At 43.5% G+C, this 16784-nt stretch overlaps 5 protein-coding genes across 5 annotated transcripts; 3 read left to right on the plus strand and 2 right to left on the minus strand.

Annotated features, from left to right (window-relative positions):
• Window positions 1-706: 706 nt before the first annotated feature.
• Window positions 707-1624, plus strand: EAE98_001387 (uncharacterized protein; the record flags this gene model as incomplete). Its single annotated transcript, XM_038949006.1, has 3 exons — window positions 707-714; window positions 782-851; window positions 1430-1624. The coding sequence occupies 3 exons, from the start codon at window positions 707-709 to the stop codon at window positions 1622-1624; spliced, it is 273 nt and encodes a 90-aa protein (XP_038815272.1).
• A 304-nt stretch (window positions 1625-1928) lies between these two features.
• EAE98_001388 (uncharacterized protein) lies at window positions 1929-7993 on the minus strand. Its single transcript, XM_038949007.1, has 4 exons — window positions 7768-7993; window positions 6792-7710; window positions 3498-6737; window positions 1929-3450 (listed from the first exon to the last, which is right to left on the minus strand). The coding sequence occupies exons 1-4, from the start codon at window positions 7836-7838 to the stop codon at window positions 2062-2064; spliced, it is 5619 nt and encodes a 1872-aa protein (XP_038815273.1). The 5' UTR covers window positions 7839-7993; the 3' UTR covers window positions 1929-2061.
• A 108-nt stretch (window positions 7994-8101) lies between these two features.
• EAE98_001389 (uncharacterized protein) lies at window positions 8102-11378 on the plus strand. Its single transcript, XM_038949008.1, has 2 exons — window positions 8102-8710; window positions 8761-11378. Exons 1-2 carry the CDS (start codon window positions 8391-8393, stop codon window positions 10733-10735), a joined length of 2295 nt encoding a protein of 764 aa, XP_038815274.1. The 5' UTR covers window positions 8102-8390; the 3' UTR covers window positions 10736-11378.
• A 672-nt stretch (window positions 11379-12050) lies between these two features.
• On the plus strand, window positions 12051-13869 carry EAE98_001390 (uncharacterized protein; the record flags this gene model as incomplete). Its single annotated transcript, XM_038949009.1, has 5 exons — window positions 12051-12381; window positions 12467-12688; window positions 12807-13007; window positions 13077-13686; window positions 13767-13869. The coding sequence occupies 5 exons, from the start codon at window positions 12051-12053 to the stop codon at window positions 13867-13869; spliced, it is 1467 nt and encodes a 488-aa protein (XP_038815275.1).
• Window positions 13870-15283: 1414 nt separating this feature from the next.
• EAE98_001391 (uncharacterized protein) lies at window positions 15284-16373 on the minus strand (the record flags this gene model as incomplete). Its single annotated transcript, XM_038949010.1, has 3 exons — window positions 15284-15955; window positions 16013-16165; window positions 16224-16373. 3 exons carry the CDS (start codon window positions 16371-16373, stop codon window positions 15284-15286), a joined length of 975 nt encoding a protein of 324 aa, XP_038815276.1.
• Window positions 16374-16784: the final 411 nt, after the last annotated feature.

Consider the following 16784-nt stretch of genomic DNA (forward strand, 5'->3'; position numbering starts at 1 on the left):
CTCTTCTTCTTTCAGGCGGGGCAGTATTGAAGTCAGTACCTTAATAAGTCATTGAATGAAAACAAACGCTACCTACCTACCTAGGTACCGGTAGTCATTACCCCCATGGTTTCCCCATCGCTTCAGTTGCTTGGTCCTTTTGCATTGTACTCTCATGCATCAATTTAGGATGCAATGCGAAATGAATTGGTGATTGTTTAGGTATAGTGACCTGCTTCTAGCTTCTCACAAGAAGATCTTCATTTCATGTATAAAGAGAGAAGAGGACATGGCAAAAGTACAGTTCTTGTACTCCTTTATCAATTGACTAATGAATGTAACATGCTTTGTCTGCTTGTTGTACCGATTCTCTCTTTCGAATAGAATGAATACATGTAGTTAGTATTCGAATGTCAATACCTAGGTGAGTGAAGAAAGGAAATTGTAAGATCTGATCAAAAAGTTACTATGGATCAACAAGGAAATCTGTGCAGGGGCCACAATCAACTTCGGATAAAAGTTATCAGACTCCGACATTAACCGACCCAATAAACAGAGCTCTAACTATTTACCTTGCTAAAAGCCTTTCAATTTGGATAGCTTCCAAGAACAGAAGAGTTTATCAGCCTCATCCATCAGCCTTGACAAGTCTTTCTAACAAATTTAAACATCTCAATAAATCTGTCAAACTTCTCAATCTCTCTTACATCTATTTCAAATATTCATCATGGAAGGGTGAGTAACAGAGCTATTCGGCTCTTCAAAACTCTCCTAATCCAATTTACTAACCATGATCAAATAGACTCACCCCCTCAGAGCAAAGAGAATTCCAAAGCCGTATGGAAAGAAAGCAAATGAAGGAATTCATGGGCGTAAGTCAAGATCTTCTATGTATTTTCACTTCCATATGGTCGAATACGAAACCTTCCAAGTATTCCAAGCGGGGGAAATGCAGCAGAGATAATACGAGGATTGTCCATCATACCCCGCGTCGCACTTCATCATCCTGCGCAGCCCACCCAGTAGAACGAAAAAACACGAATTCCAATTGGACTTGTATCGAACATGCTACAGCCGGAAATCCTCTCTCAATCTCGAGTAGTAGCCTGTCGGTACCTTTCGATCGAGCATCTTTAATCCGCCGGCCCGCTAGATCAATCCTCACAGCTCTCATTGAGATCTCGTCACTCCTACGAACCACAACGGAATTTCGAAACCTACATTATAGCAGCCATACCTTTCCCACTCTTACTATTTACACTCTATCCCCGAGGAATGCAAACACTCGTAGCATTGTCGAAATGGCGATTAGCTAGCGCTCAGCCAATAAGTTTCGCAACAGCATATTTGGAGAGTTCCAGATCCTCTCTCCCCAATATCTCGCACTCCCCCTCACCCCCCTAATCTCCATCCCAAAACCTCCAACTAACAACCCCACCCCCATCCACAGATGTTCTCCAACCTCGTAACCCACTGCTTCGACTCCTGCGTCGACGACTTCTCCACCAAATCCCTCATCGCCCGCGAAACCGGTTGCGTCTCCCGCTGCGTCCAAAAATTCATGGCTGGAAGTGAGCGCATCGGTCAGAGATTCCAAGAACAGCAAGCACAGATGATGAGTCAACCTCCTCCTGGGTCAAGGTAAATCGATCCTTCTGGTCTGGCGATATAGTAGAGAGTGGGAAGGGGAAATGAAAGAATGGGGTTGTACGATAGATATTTGAGGATGGAGTCGATGTTGAAGAAAAATATCGATATGAATATGAATGCCTGCATTACGGATGGTGGGAATGAAAATTGATGAGAAATTTATTGTCTATAAAAAGATAATGTGTGGATAGTACATGATGGATGAAAACTCGGAATTCACCTCTTGAATCAGTCGGAAAATATCTCCTGAACTTTTAACGAATATGATTCTATGATGCAAAAGACTGTCAATCTACAGACGTCATATCATAATCTTTCTTCCCATTGATACAAAAAAATTAATTGTGCATGTTCTAGTATTCAGTTTATCTCTCAAAAACAGAAATAACGCCACTCTCATACATCATTCACATCCTGTCCCTCCCATTCCACTCATGGATCACCCCCACTAATCACATCCCTGATTCCCATCATCTCAAATACCACCTTCTCCTCCAATCGATCCAAACATCCCATTGCCCCCGCCTTTCCAGCCTCTATTTTCTTCCCCCTCCAATCCAAATCCTTATCACCCATCGGCACTATCCTCTCTCTCAAGACCGCTCGACTTCCTAGCCAAAACTCAACATTCTCTGCCACCGCGCCCAAGTCCCAATCCACTTCCGGCACCACCTGTATTCCCTGTAACTGTTCTCTAAAACCATTCAAAATATAGACGATCAGAGCTAGAGAGTGAACTTCGGAAGCTGTCGACAAACAAAGATGTTTTGGGGCTGATATCGAAGTAGTGCGTGAGGATTCGGGTGCATCAAACGCAGCTGCAGATTGAGCGAGGAGATGAGGGAATTGGTTTAGAAAGATTGCGACCTCTGTGGCGATAGAGGCACCGACTGAATGGAGAAGATTGAGGATTAAAGGGAGGATGCCGCGGACCCAAATGTTGTAGCAACGTTGGATGCCGGCGCCATCAGCGAATGGAGATACGTTTCCACGACGCAGATAAGTGGTTATGCTTGCGGAACTGACCTGGCCGAGGACGCCATCGACAGCGAGCTGTTCGGCCATGGCTGGCATACTTGAGAGTTCCAAGAGGAAAATAATGCTCAGTTCACCATAGATGGGATCACCGTTTATCGCAATTTGGTCAGACCAGGAGAAGAGTGTAGTAGCAATACGAGGGGTCTTGCAATTAGCCATGATGGTCACAATCTGTGAGTGATGGAACTCGATGCCTGGTATCCGGAGACAGGCTTGCAAAAGCCCTGTGATGAGGGCGATGTCTTCTGGAGATGACTCTTCATGATTGTCGTGAATGATATGAGCGAGATCACTGAAGCCGCCAGCAATTACACGTTCTATCACGTCGACAATCATATAGATATCTGCTGTCGATTCTGATTCCAATTGTTGTTTTCGTGTAGAAACCCTGGGGTCAATATCTCCGACGTTGTTATCTTCAGAATGGACTCTCAAAGCCAAGAATAAAATTTTGAGAAGCAGTCTATAATATGGACCATCTCCTGTTGCAATCGCCATCGCAAAGCTTTTGTCCAAGGTCCGGACTGTCTCCCATACTATTTTGAGAAGGTTCTTCATCTTAGGGCACCTTGGATTTGCTTCTATCAACCGTTGACAGGCAACAAGCGCAAAGTCTGCACGTGTTTGAAGTAATCGTGAAAATATCTTTTCTGTTTGCGGACTTTGTGCGTTTGAGGCAAGGCACTTGAGAGCAGCATCGATAAGGGTCTCTTGATGATCAGATTCCTTAGTTATATTGCTAGTTAATTCAACGGCAAGAATTTTCCAAGCGTTCAATAGAGCCTGAGATTGTTAGATTTAACCTTTAAATTTGAGCATAGATTACTTACCACCTGAGCATCAACCAAAGACAAGTTGATGTTAGCACTTGCAAGCTCGAATTTATAACCATCGTTTCTACGTCCTGTCCAAGCTACATCAGAACGGAGCATTTGGTCAAGTAGTTGTAGGTCGTAAAAATAGTTCTCGCCGAATTTGCGATCCTCTAGATCCGTCTTCTTGAAACTCTGGAGACTAGTTCTAGCATACTTGACATCAAAGTTTTTCTTGAGGTTGCCATGCAGAGATGCATTGTAGGTAGGAAGTCCCCCTGCATTCTCATAGTAATAATTCAGCTTGGGCATGAGATCTTTGGCAATTGAAGGTTTGCCAGTTTGTCTAGAATGGAAAAGGTGCATTGCAAGAATCTCGGCAATGTAAGCCGCAATTCGAGTCCGATAGCAAGCCTTAATCGCTGGCTCACTCTTAGACGACACTTGAATAGGTTTCAGAGTGCTGATGTAATTTGAAAGATAATTGATGAAGCCTGTGCTAGATTCTAACTCGTGCATAGTCCAAGGCCAGAAATTCTGTGCCAATGAAACGAATTCTAACATCATCAAAGCTTCTGAATCCGGAATGTCTCCGATTTGTGAAAGGTTGTCAAGCGCTGTGAGAAGAAGAGGTTTTGGGGATGAAGATTTGGCAACATCAGGGTTTTTCTTTTTTAATGCGTCTCTCGGCGTTTTGCCTGTGAGAACATAATTCGCGAACCATTGTTGTCGACTGCTCATTATCATCGACAGGAAATGCCAAATCGATCCAACATTTTCATCTCTATTCAAAGGTGTATCCAAATCTGACACGACATTAAGGAAATTCTTCGAAGTCTTCGCGCCAAGATAACCGAGGAGTGAAGGTGGTTCTGAGGTACTACTCGAAGCGCTGACTATCATCGCCTCGAACAATTTTATGACGGGAGTACGATAGCTATCATTCACAGCATATAGTCGTGCGATGAGTGGTGCAGCAGTGAATAGCTGTGTCTCTAGATGTGATGGCTTCTCTAATAATGCACTTATTCGAAGAAGTTGCCTGGAGAATTTAAGTGCTGCTTTCACGCCCCCTGCTACTAATAGTGATCTGTTTGTATACATTGTGGTAGAACGAGTATTGAAGCCGTAGAATAAGGTGCGAAGAATTGGTCCAAATCTCATGGGGCCAGAAGACTTGGAAAGATAGCTATCAACAATGTGCATGGCAGCCGGGCTTAAAGCACTCATGATTGGAATAGCAGGATCTTGATGATCTTTGGAATCTCTACCCAGATCTGACTTTGAACGAGAGTCCGACTGTGGCAGTTCTTCTGGATCACCCTGGATTCCGAAAGAATATGTAAGCATTTTTTCGAAAGAAGACATAATGGTCTTTGTGAGTTGGAGTTGATCGCTAGGTTGATCAAACTGCCAGGTGTACGAACTTTCTAGTACCTCCGTCAGGTATCGAGTAAAGTGAAGAAGAACTTCAGAGAGAACTTTATCCGCAACGCGAACATTATGTTCCTCGACCTCGCTAAACCGAGCTGGAGCCATAGTTACTTTGCGGTTTCTCGCGATAGCATTTACTGCGAAATCATTGACCAGTGCCTCAAAGAGTCGAGTGCATGATACGAGGAATGAGTACCTCCCCGATATAACTTCGACCCTGCCAACGATACTAGCGAGTTTACCGCTACCACCGCGGCCATCAGATAGAAGTCCACTACGACCAATAAGAGGCCACACTCTTCCAGGCGAAAATAAAAGTAAGGCATGTAGATATTGTATGCAGCTAATTAGGATATCAAGAGAGGCGTCAGAACTAGATTCGCTCGATTGCCTTTGCAATTCTTGTTCAAAGACAGCAGATATAACGAGAGTAATATCTCTATTCCGGTTCAATGCCGAGCTTGCAACTTGGAAAAATTCGGTGGCATCATTTTGAATTTGCTCTGCTTCTTTGTCTGACCTAGATAAGGCTAGAAGACCCGTCGCAAATGTTCCAATGATATCAGCAACAGTCTCAGAGTCCGCTCCCATGCCAGTAGTAGCGTCATATTCTTCGCCCGCAACTAGATATGTTTCTAGCAATTTCCCGAAATACCTCATACCGCGATAATGGTGGGTAAGGTGAACTACTTTTGGGTCATTCTCGACTATCACAACACCAGGCGTTCCAGCTGGAATTTGTAGATCGCCGTTGGCTGCTGCCAGTACTAAAGCCTGTCCCTGGTTGCCATTATCTATCAAAAGTCTTCTGCTGATACCACGCCCTCGAGGCTCAAACATAGAAAGCCCCCTAGTCAGTTGAATAGAATTATTGTTATGCTCCTCTTGAACTGTCTCATAATCGGCGTATTGATATGGTAATAGGTATGTAAAGGTTGGTCGAGAGTCTAGTAATGGAAAGATAGACTCGTGGACTCCTCCATCAGCGTCATGCAGATATGCCAAAGAACGAACAAGGGTTTGAAAAGGGGGAGCTTCCCAAGGATAGCGCATACTAGCATTTTGCCAAAACTCGCGAACCAATCCTACGTCAGTGACAAAATAGGATATTGGCTCAAACTCGCTTTCAACATTTCGTAGATCAACAAAATCCCAATATTGCTGACCCCCATCCATGACAGAAACCACGGTTTGCAGTGTTTGAGCATTGTAACCAACGTCAGGCGCACTTGCCTTCATGAGCTCTAATATTGCGATTCTCAAGCTTGAACCAAGTTGTGGCATGAAAGCTGCATCATAAGTGTCACCAAGAGTCCGTGAAATGTTTGCTAGTACTTCGAAAACACGACAGTCGTTTACAGCGCTCAAAGCTAGATAATCGACAAGTTCGTCCGTGACTTTGATTGTTGTAAGTACTCCTTCATAGGCATCGGGGGCAAGTATAGGCTCCGACCCAATCGGCAATGGTTCATCGTTATATTCGTCATTATCACTAAGACCCTCGTGTCGTCGGCGCTGAAGTTTCTCTCGAAGATCGACACGAACTTTAATATGTTTTAAAATAACGCTCCAGGTAAGAACTGCAGGGCCAGCCGTGATATAATTCGCGGACGCTGCCTCGGTGAGTATTTGATGAAGTTTAATAATTGCAGTTTGGTTTAATAGCCATGGCTTATTCGGACCCTCAGCCAAATCCGCGGGTGCTAAATCTTTCGACGGTCTCTCGAGGAATATTAAACAACTATCGACATTGAGTATGGCAAATGTTATGATGGCGCTAATGGTCTGTAAGGGTAGAGCAACAGCTTGAAGAGTCGGATGAAGCTGTGGTGTTTGGTCAGTAGTGAGCATATAAGAGAGTATGAATCCCAAACGTACCATTCCCATCTCGTCCAAGAACTTAAACTTGCTAATAAAATCAAACCATTCAAGCACCAAGTCTGAGTGAGAGATTTCAAGCGCTGTATCAGAAGAGAATATGTAATAAAATATAGTCTCCATCATGTGGGTTGCCTCGATGATCTGGTTACTTGCCCACTCAAGCTCAAGTTCATCTCGTCCATCACCCTCCAAGGACCACCCGCTACCTTCACTTTTTGCGTCGAATAATTTTGTAAGTCCTGCATCGATAGATTTCACTAGTTCCACCATACGATTTTGAGATGCGCCCGAACTTTTCCAGCTGCCTAGCAATTTTATATGTAAACCCTCGTACCAGTCGTCTAAAGGAGTAATCGGTGTGGGTGAAAGTCTGGGTCGCTGAATTATCAATGTAAGGCATTTCCAGAAAAAGCGCCGTTCTGATAGGTAAATGCTGAGCATTCGCATGCGTCGATTTCTCCGACTTTCTTCTTCAGAAGGCGCAACCTCCGCTTGTGTGCCAATGAAAGATCCAGCGGAGAGAAAATTCGTAGATTTTTTGTTGCCAAAGGCATCTTGGAGACTGATCAACTCTTCTTCTGAAAGTTTGCCCAAAAGTTGCGCATATGCTCGCGATTGATGTTCTTGCACAACGAGTCTTAGAGCGGTAACCTCGTCGATTTTAACCATTCCACTCAGCCATCGTGCATCCTCAGATACCTTGCTAACATCATAATCTGCGGAAGAATGATCGGCATTTATTGGGGCATTTTTTGATTCGAATTCCTCTTTCGTCTCGTTCGTAGGTTCTGGGAAGGCAGTGACAGGATTGGAAAGTAAAGATAGTACTTTGGGATCTTTAAAGAACTTCTCAAGTGTTATTTGGGCTCCATTTTCTTGAATATTTAAAAGGGCAAAGAATGCCGTCTCCCAAGAGCTATTGAAAGATTAGTAGAATGTCAATTGGGATCGATATCAAGAATACCAAACTTACATCAATATTTCTTCTCCCTTCAAACATCTACCCAGCTCAGGAAAATAGCTAGCCTCTGGAATTGGTACCATATCTACTACCTACCCAAGCTCAATGAGCCAAGATTTGTGGTGAAGTGTTGTTCGAAGCATAAAGCATGAGAAAGCACAAATTGTCAAACGGTGGTTGAATCGTTTCCTGTTGTGAGAAATCTGATATCAACAATCAATAAATCGTTAAGAAAGTTTTGGTTGACGCGCCTTGTCCGCCTTGTCGCGGTCAACCTGCTTCATTCGCTAGATAAATTATTATGAGCACCCACGCACCGTCCCGTAACCAAACCATTCTCGAGCCATTCTTTCAGGTGAAGCTTTTTTTATTTTGCAGGGTTTGTTATCCTAGCAATTCAGTACCTGCCCTGCTCCCCACCATCCATATCCATCCATCACTCAATCCATTAATCATCGACCCAAAAAAAGGAAGGACCTTTGATCTTTGACTCACTCATGGATATCTAGATTCACAAAGGAATTACAACTTGCCATCTTCTCCTCTCTCTTTAACCCGAGAAGAAAGGCTGTCATTTTCATAGCTTCTTCTATTATACAACATATAAATTGTTCAAACGATAAAGAAGTTTCAGAATGCCTTCTGCAGAGTTGATCGATTACTCTCCGCACCAGCCAGAGCCAGCTCCCCCACTAGCATCTGCTTCAAATGTTATCCTGATCGACAACTTCGACTCATTCTCTTGGAACATCTACCAATATCTCGTTCTCGAAGGGGCGACTGTCACCGTTTACCGAAACAATGAACTTAGCGTGGAGGAACTTGTTGCGCTCAAACCTACTCAATTGGTCATAAGTCCTGGTCCTGGTCATCCGAAGACCGATTCTGGTGTTAGTAGAGATGCTATCAAATATTTCGCAGGCAAGATACCTGTGTTTGGAGTCTGCATGGGACAGTGAGTACTGAGGAGCTGATTGGGTAGCACATTACTAAACAAATACGCAGGCAGTGCATATTGGACGTATATGGAGGAGAGGTTGTATTTGCCGGAGAAATCTTACATGGGAAAACGTCTCCATTGCGACACGATTCAAAAGGAGTCTATGCCAGTCTACCACAAGACTTACCAGTAACAAGATATCACTCGCTTGCTGGTACACATCCAACTATACCGGAATGTCTCGAAGTATCATCCTGGATCGAGGCCGGTGTTGATGGGGGGAAGGGTGTGATAATGGGCGTTCGACACAAAGAATATGTTCTAGAAGGTGTACAGTACCATCCTGAGAGTATCTTGACTGCTGAAGGTCGGATAATGCTCAAGAACTTTTTGAAGATGCGAGGTGGCACTTGGGCGGAGAACGAGCGTTTACAAAAAGAGGATTCAAGCAGCGCGCCACAAGCGTCCAAATCTGGTTCCACAGGCGCCAAAAAGGAGAACATACTGGATAAAATCTTCGCGCATCGCAAAGCTGCAGTTTCCGCACAAAAAGAAATTCCTTCCCAACGACCCTCCGATCTCCAGGCCGCCTATGAACTCGATATTGCGCCCCCTCTCGTCCCATTTGTCCAACGTCTTCGCAAGTCTCCATTTCCATTGTCGCTTATGGCCGAGATCAAACGAGCATCTCCTTCGAAAGGTGTCATCTCTTTAGCAACGTGCGCTCCAGCTCAAGCTAGAACATATGCCCTGGCTGGTGCAAGCGTGATTTCTGTTTTAACAGAGCCAGAGTGGTTCAAGGGAAGCATTGATGACTTGCGAGCTGTAAGACAGGCTCTTGAAGGCATGCCAAATCGACCTGCCGTTTTACGAAAAGAATTTATTTTCGAAGAGTATCAAATTCTAGAAGCTAGATTAGCTGGTGCCGATACGGTTTTACTCATTGTTAAGATGTTAGACGAAGAAACCTTGACCCGCTTATATCATTATTCCGTATCGCTTGGGATGGAGCCTTTGGTAGAAGTCAATACATCAGAAGAAATGACCATAGCCGTCAACCTTGGTGCAAAAGCTATTGGTGTAAACAACCGGAATCTGACCAGTTTTGAGGTAGACCTAGATACTACAAGTCGTCTCCTCAGTCAAGTGCCGAAAGAAACCATCGTATGTGCTCTCAGTGGTATCTCCGGCCCCAAGGATGTCGAAGCCTACCAAAAGAATGGCGTAGGTGCGGTCCTTGTGGGTGAAGCGCTTATGCGAGCCAAAGATACCGCTCTCTTCATTCGAGAATTACTCGGCGGTTCAACTACTCAAGTAAAGCCCGCCAGTGGCAGTTTACTTGTGAAAATTTGCGGGACAAGAAATGCTGAAACCGCAACGGAAGCTATTAAAGCTGGTGCGGATTTGATCGGGATGATTCTCGTTCCCGGCAGAGGTCGACATGTTCCATACAAAGATGCAATTGCTATCTCAAAAGCTGTTCATCAAGCTCAACAAACGACAGCAACGGTTGTTAGTGATCGCGTGAGCAACCAAGCATCCGATTTCTTCAGCAATGCAGCCTCCAATATTTCAAGTCATCGTCCTTTATTGGTTGGTGTCTTCCAAAATCAACCTCTAGAAGAGGTTCTAGAGTTGCAAAAGGCATATGATTTGGATATAGTACAGCTACACGGCGATGAACCATTGGAATGGGCAAACATAATACCAGTTCCTGTCATTCGAAGCTTCAAACCTGGTCAGGTTGGTCTTGGGAGAAGAGGTTATCATACCATTCCTCTACTAGACTCCGCATCAGGTGGCTCGGGACAAAAACTAGATATAACAGAAGTTAAAGCTACTTTGACCAAGGATCGAGGTCTCAGAGTCATTCTTGCTGGTGGGTTAAACCCTGAGAACGTGGCAGAGGCTGTGCTATCAGCTGGTGATTTTGGTGATCGGGTAATTGGTGTTGATGTCAGCAGTGGCGTAGAAGAAAATGGTGCTCAGAGTGTCGAGAAGATCAAAGCTTTCATCAAGGCAGCTAAGAGCGTCAGATAGATATTGCTGAGTATCACGAATGAATTTTGATGGCAAATAATGACTAATGACTCGTTCTTATGAAAAGTCGAATTATCAGTTGAATACTTTCTGAATCGTCCTTCAAAATGTGAAATTGCGATACACGATCTATCATTTCAGACATGTTTTATTTTCTTGGTCGAATGTTGGTGGTTACTTGGACTTGCATCAACTTCTTTCGTGACATTTCGCATGAACATCGGTTGCCCCCTTTTCATCCTCGCCTGGACCGAAAACATTCTCACTTTCAAAATTTGGGTATATCTGATATGGAAATTCACTTCCACTAATCACTTCGACCTATTAGTAATAACTACTATACTTGATACTTGAGAGGCGGACTAGTTTTATTTTATACATCTCTCAACTACTACCCCGCAATCGTTAAGAAATAATTTCGTCCCTACCATTGTTCGGACGAATCAATTTTCCCATCCACAGTCGCAACTACCTCTCTAGTCTCGAAATATATTCAATACTCTTTGTCCTACCCCACTTCGATATCAATTTCTCAACAATCCCAAAGTTACAACCGAATACTTACTTCTTTTCACACTGGTATTTTGTGTCCCATATTCTTTCCATTACTTTCTTGATCGCGTTGATCTCATTATCACTTACTTGAATTATCCTACGGCAATTTCCTCCTACTTTCTTTCCATACCTACTTCAACTTCTTCATATCTAATATCTTGCCTGAAACTTGGAATCTTTACGGATATCGCATCGTCAAGCTCACAACTTGTCTTCATTTATCGTCAGCTGAACCATTTTACCAAAACGACATATTCCTAAAATTCAAGAGCCAATATCTTCGTGAGTTGTTATTTCGTGTTTTGTCTTTTCTATTCAAATGTCTCTTAACAGATTCACCCCTCGAATCACTTCTGTAGCTTATTGTCTGCTCTAAGTTTTTGTCTTTCATCTGTGAAGATTTTCGGTTCATCGCATTTGATTTTGGGGCAGATTTTGTCATTTTGCATTAAGCGAGATATTCAAATTCAGTGAAGTATAGATCCAGACTTCACCAGGATGTTGGGGTCCTTCATTCTGTGGACGTCACATTGTGTTATATTTATATAGCATTGTCTTTCTGGCTTTGGTCTTGGGCTACGTCTAGTCTGCTTCTTTGCTGAGCATACTATCGTCGTTCATCAACTTCATAGATGGGAAGCTTCATTGTCGATTTGTTAGCAATTGCTATTTATCTTTCCTCTAGAGTTTCGCTACCATATCTCACATTACACTTAGCTAATACCTCTAGACCACCCTCTCCGACCTACCAACCGCAACTATGCCACGCATCAAGCCCCCTACACACAAGACCCCCTCCAAATCTAAATCTAAATCCCATAAACCCTCTCTCCCTACACCTCCCAAACCCAAACGCAACAAAAATTCCTACAGCAACGGTGCACTCAAACCCATATTCAGCGGCTGCAAAATGTCACTCGCAGGCGACTTCATCGCCGAGCATCCCGGTCCCAACGCCGAATCCCAATGGAACTATGAGAAAATCAGTAAATGGATTACTGTCCATGGGGGCGAGTATGCGAGGGAAGTGGATGAGTATACGACACATTTGATTGTGACTATTAAAGAGTATAAGAAGAAGGGGACTCAGGGTATGTTTTCTTCTTCACATCTTTCATATTTGTATTTGTGTTTGTGTTATTGAAGAGATTTGCTGATTTAGAATGTGTGTTATAGTCCGCAAAGCAATGGCTATGGGAAAACGATGCCATATAGTTGTCATCGACTGGCTAGTCGATTGTCTGACCTTGAAAACTAATAAGAAAAGGAAACTTGTCGTTACGGGATATACACTTGGTCGTGTAATCCGTCGTTTACATCATACTGAAGATCAGAAAACCAAGTATCGACAGAGATTCGAGGAGAATGTGAAAGCGAGTAAGGAATTGTGTGATGACCGTATGTATTTTTCTCCTTAATGAATCCCTATGTTATTATACCTCAAGATTCATGCTTGGTTTGGAGTTTGCTATCTGGTGTTTAAGATTTGAGGAAGATTAATCTAACATAAGAACAGGACTCAATCATGTTTATATCGATCAGACGAATTTTGAATATAAAGTCGTCCTCACCCGTGTCCTTCTGCACGGCAAAAATAAGAATCAGAAATATACAGTCTACCTCTTCGAATCCAATGCTCAACCACATACTTATATGGCTGGAGCAAAACTAACAACTGCCTATCAAAGTCCCTCTTATCTTCGAGAAGATTGTCGTCGTAAGTCTTTTCTCCCCCCATTCCCTCCTTTCCACACCTCCAAACTAATCTCCCGTTCCCTCCCTACAGCTAAAATCTTCGCCGACGCCTTCCTCGATTTTAAAAATATTTTTAAGTCTAAAACCGGCATCGAATGGGACGATCGCTATGAACCCCTCCCAGAAAATCATCCCGGAGATCTATTCCGATTTCAAAGACCTACCCTAGGTCGACCAATGGGCATGCTACCTTCTTGGCGCAAAGCTCCCAGCTGGAAAGATATCGACTCTGATTCCATCCCCCACGAAACCGGAGTTGATTCCTGCGGTGAGGAAATCCAAGATAGAGATGAAGAAGCCCAAGACGAAAGCAGCGAAGTCGAGAAAAAAGAACGCGAAAACGAGAGGAGAAAAGAGAGAATGATGATGATGGAGAAAACTCAAGCGATCGAGGAGAGAAAGAGAAAAGAAGAATTCGAATATGATAGTGATAGTGAGGTGGATGATGACGAGGCATTCGATGAGTTGATGAGAGATTCTGTATCTGCGCCTGTGTCCACACATCGTCACGCACATCTTGCGCCGCTTCCCCGAATGCAACACGGGATGGATGTGCAGAAGGAAACTGTGATTGTGATATCGGATTCGGATACTGAGATGCATAGCAGTGATCCGAATACCGAGGATGAGGAAATGGAAAAGTAAGTTCTTTCATTCTCACTTCCCTCTCCCTCCTTTCCCCTTCCCCTGTTCACAAACCCCTAACCTAACATCTCCCAAGTCCAACTTCTCCTCCCAGAACTCCCACCACAAACCGCATCTCGCAAACACAACGCTCTTTTTCCACCTCGGGAAATTCTGTCGACGATGCTATTATCTTATAACATTCGACGTTTTTATATCGGATCCTCCTCACGACCCACGTTATCTTGCATCTCGTATCTTGCATCACATATCACATATCACATTCCAATCTTGCTCAATCTGATTCTCAATCACATCCTCGAGTTAAAGTCTAAACATACGAATACTCGACCACACACACAGCAGCAACCACACCACATCAGATTCTCCAACGATACAAGATCTCTCGCCTCTCATCTTCATATCTCCAATCCCCTCTCCTCAAATCCAGAAGTATCATCCTGAGGGAAGGCCCACTATCATTTTTCCGTTTTTTTTTTTTCGTTTTCATATCTTTCTCTCAATATTTTATTTCATTTTATTTCATTTCAATTCTCTTTCTATCATTTCATTTCGTTTCGTTTCATTTCATCCGATTTAATCCTCAAGTCTCTTCTCATCAATTCACAAGTTCCTTACCCCCCCCCCCCCCCTCACATCTCCCTTTTCACATCTTCTTACAAAATATGAAGATATGAAAGAGCTTTCTCCAGAAGACACAGGACCAATAGCGTATAAAAACTAGCATGGCAATAAATATAATTTGGAGTTTGGGAGATAATCTTTTATCTATTATCTATGATCTATGAGGGATGAAGGATGATCTACGAGGGATGAGGAATGACATAGTAATCTATCTGACATAGGAAAATGGAATGGATTAAGCTGAGCTGAAGTGGATTGGATTGGAAGAAGCAGTTGAACAGATTTCTCTTTTTTGCCTCTCTACACATGTACCTACCTACCTACCTACCGAGAGAACCATCAACAACGATTCTAATTCTCAAAAGCAAGTAGGTACCTAAGAAGGAATGTTTCCAGCATACCTAGGTAGCTGTTTATATGCGTTTTGATAATTCATTCATTATTTATAACTTTCAATTTCCAACTTCCTACCTATCTTTCATCATCGTCTTCATCATCTTCATCTTCATCTTCATGAAACTAAACAAAACAAAACTCGCAATTAAATGCAACATGATATAATGTAATACAACATAATACAATGATACACAATACATGATACGCAACAAACCCCGCATACTCATATTGCTACTTCGGCAACTCAACAAATACAATACATCATCATCTCTCCTCCTCCCCTTTTGCACATTTTGTAACATGTAAAAAAAACACATCCATGTCATAATATAGCTCCTTCCAATACCCGTCCAAACATGCTAGAATCAATATATCAAGAGAGAAGAAAGCCTACCACTATTTATGGTATTTCCCAAGCACCTCGAACACCGCAAAACTCCCCCCTTCCATCAAACACCTATTTTGCTCAAAACGCCATCCCATTCTTTTCTGACTCCCTCTACTCTCCTCAAATAATTTTTTCCACAACCCCTCTCTGCACCCCCTCACACATTCTTTCCTCCCATCCCCAACTCAAAACCTCAACTTCGGCATAACAAACACCACCAACACAGCCAGGACCGCCAACCCCGCAATCCACGCATACATCATCATGCGACCCCACCATCCCTTCCCCTCCGTCATACTCCTCAAATACCCCATTCTCTTCGACGCCGCTTCCAATCCAAGCTCATTCTTATTGATCCCCGCGATTGCAGAATCGAGCACCGACGAATCGCTCGCGAGGGTACTGGCGAAGGTTTGTGAGCGAGCGCGGAGTTCCTGGGCCATGGAGAGGAGAGAATTGGTCAGATCCTCTTGCTCGGTGCGGTGGTGGGTCAGGAGGGTTTCGGTGGTGGCGGTGGTGGTGCTTGAGGGGGTAGGGGCTGGTCGGTAGGTAGAAGTAGAGGTAGATGTTGTGTAAGCTTGATTTGAAGATTTCTCGAAAAGTTCAGCGCGGGGATTACGAGAGCGGAGGGTAGATCGATCGGGAGTCTGAGAGGTCTGAGTGTGAATTTGTGCTGGCGCGGAATCCAACTCCGTTTGTACGATAGGAGAAGATGTATAATCGGTAGGAGAAGGTGTTGATCGTTCTTCGCTCGTATTCATCATTTCATCAGTCGTTTCCGAAGGAGTATCTTGCGCAATTCCCAACAAATCTTCCCCCTCGGAGGAATCCTCGCCTTCTTCTTCATATTCTGCAAGCTACAATAAAGCGATTAGCACATGTCCGATTCTCCGCAGATCAAAGAATATTCACACCTCACGTAACTCCTCCAATCTCTCACTAAGTCTCTGTATCAAATGTCTTTTGCGCACCAAATCTGCCTGTACCTCCTGTTTTCTCGATAACACTTTGATATTCTGCGCATCCTGCTCTACATGAACCAGTAAACCCCGCGCATATTCCAGGTTCTATACCATTGCACAATCAGCCTCGTCATTGCTCATAGAAAAAGTCAAAGATCCTTACCGCGCCCATCTTCACCCACTCAGCATAGCTTTGAGAAGTGGCAGACGTATCTGGACCCAAGATTATTTTCTGTAATCTCACCAACATCCGTTCCAAATTCGTAGCTGTCGGATCCCTCGCCGGAACAGGTACTGTATTAAGCCTTGCCATATTTCCTTGCTGCAGAGATCAAAAACTAAATTAACAAATCATGAAAGTTGTGTGTCCTTCATCACATTATCTCATCAAATATATTTCAATGATGCCAATCATTCCACATCCTTGGTAGATTCATTCCACTACCATTGTGGCTTTACCCCCTGCGAATTCCGCTTCCAAACAAAACTGTGGCTGGTGAAAATAAAGATCTCGCTGACCTGAAAGGTCCCGGCGAGCTTTGACCAAGTTTAAGTTCAAGAAGTTGAAGAAAACCTTAAACTTGCCGATGAGCTCCCGGTGAGCTCCCTATGCCCTACCCTCTACGGCAGGGAATTACTTCAATCTCATTGATTAATTGAAACCACAAACCAACCACCAATAAAACTATAAAACTGGAAGAGATAAAATCGAAATCCAACCTCT

Source organism: Botrytis deweyae (genome assembly GCF_014898535.1).
Source record: "Botrytis deweyae strain B1 chromosome Unknown BDEW_002, whole genome shotgun sequence".
NCBI classification, from domain to species: Eukaryota; Fungi; Ascomycota; class Leotiomycetes; order Helotiales; family Sclerotiniaceae; genus Botrytis; species Botrytis deweyae.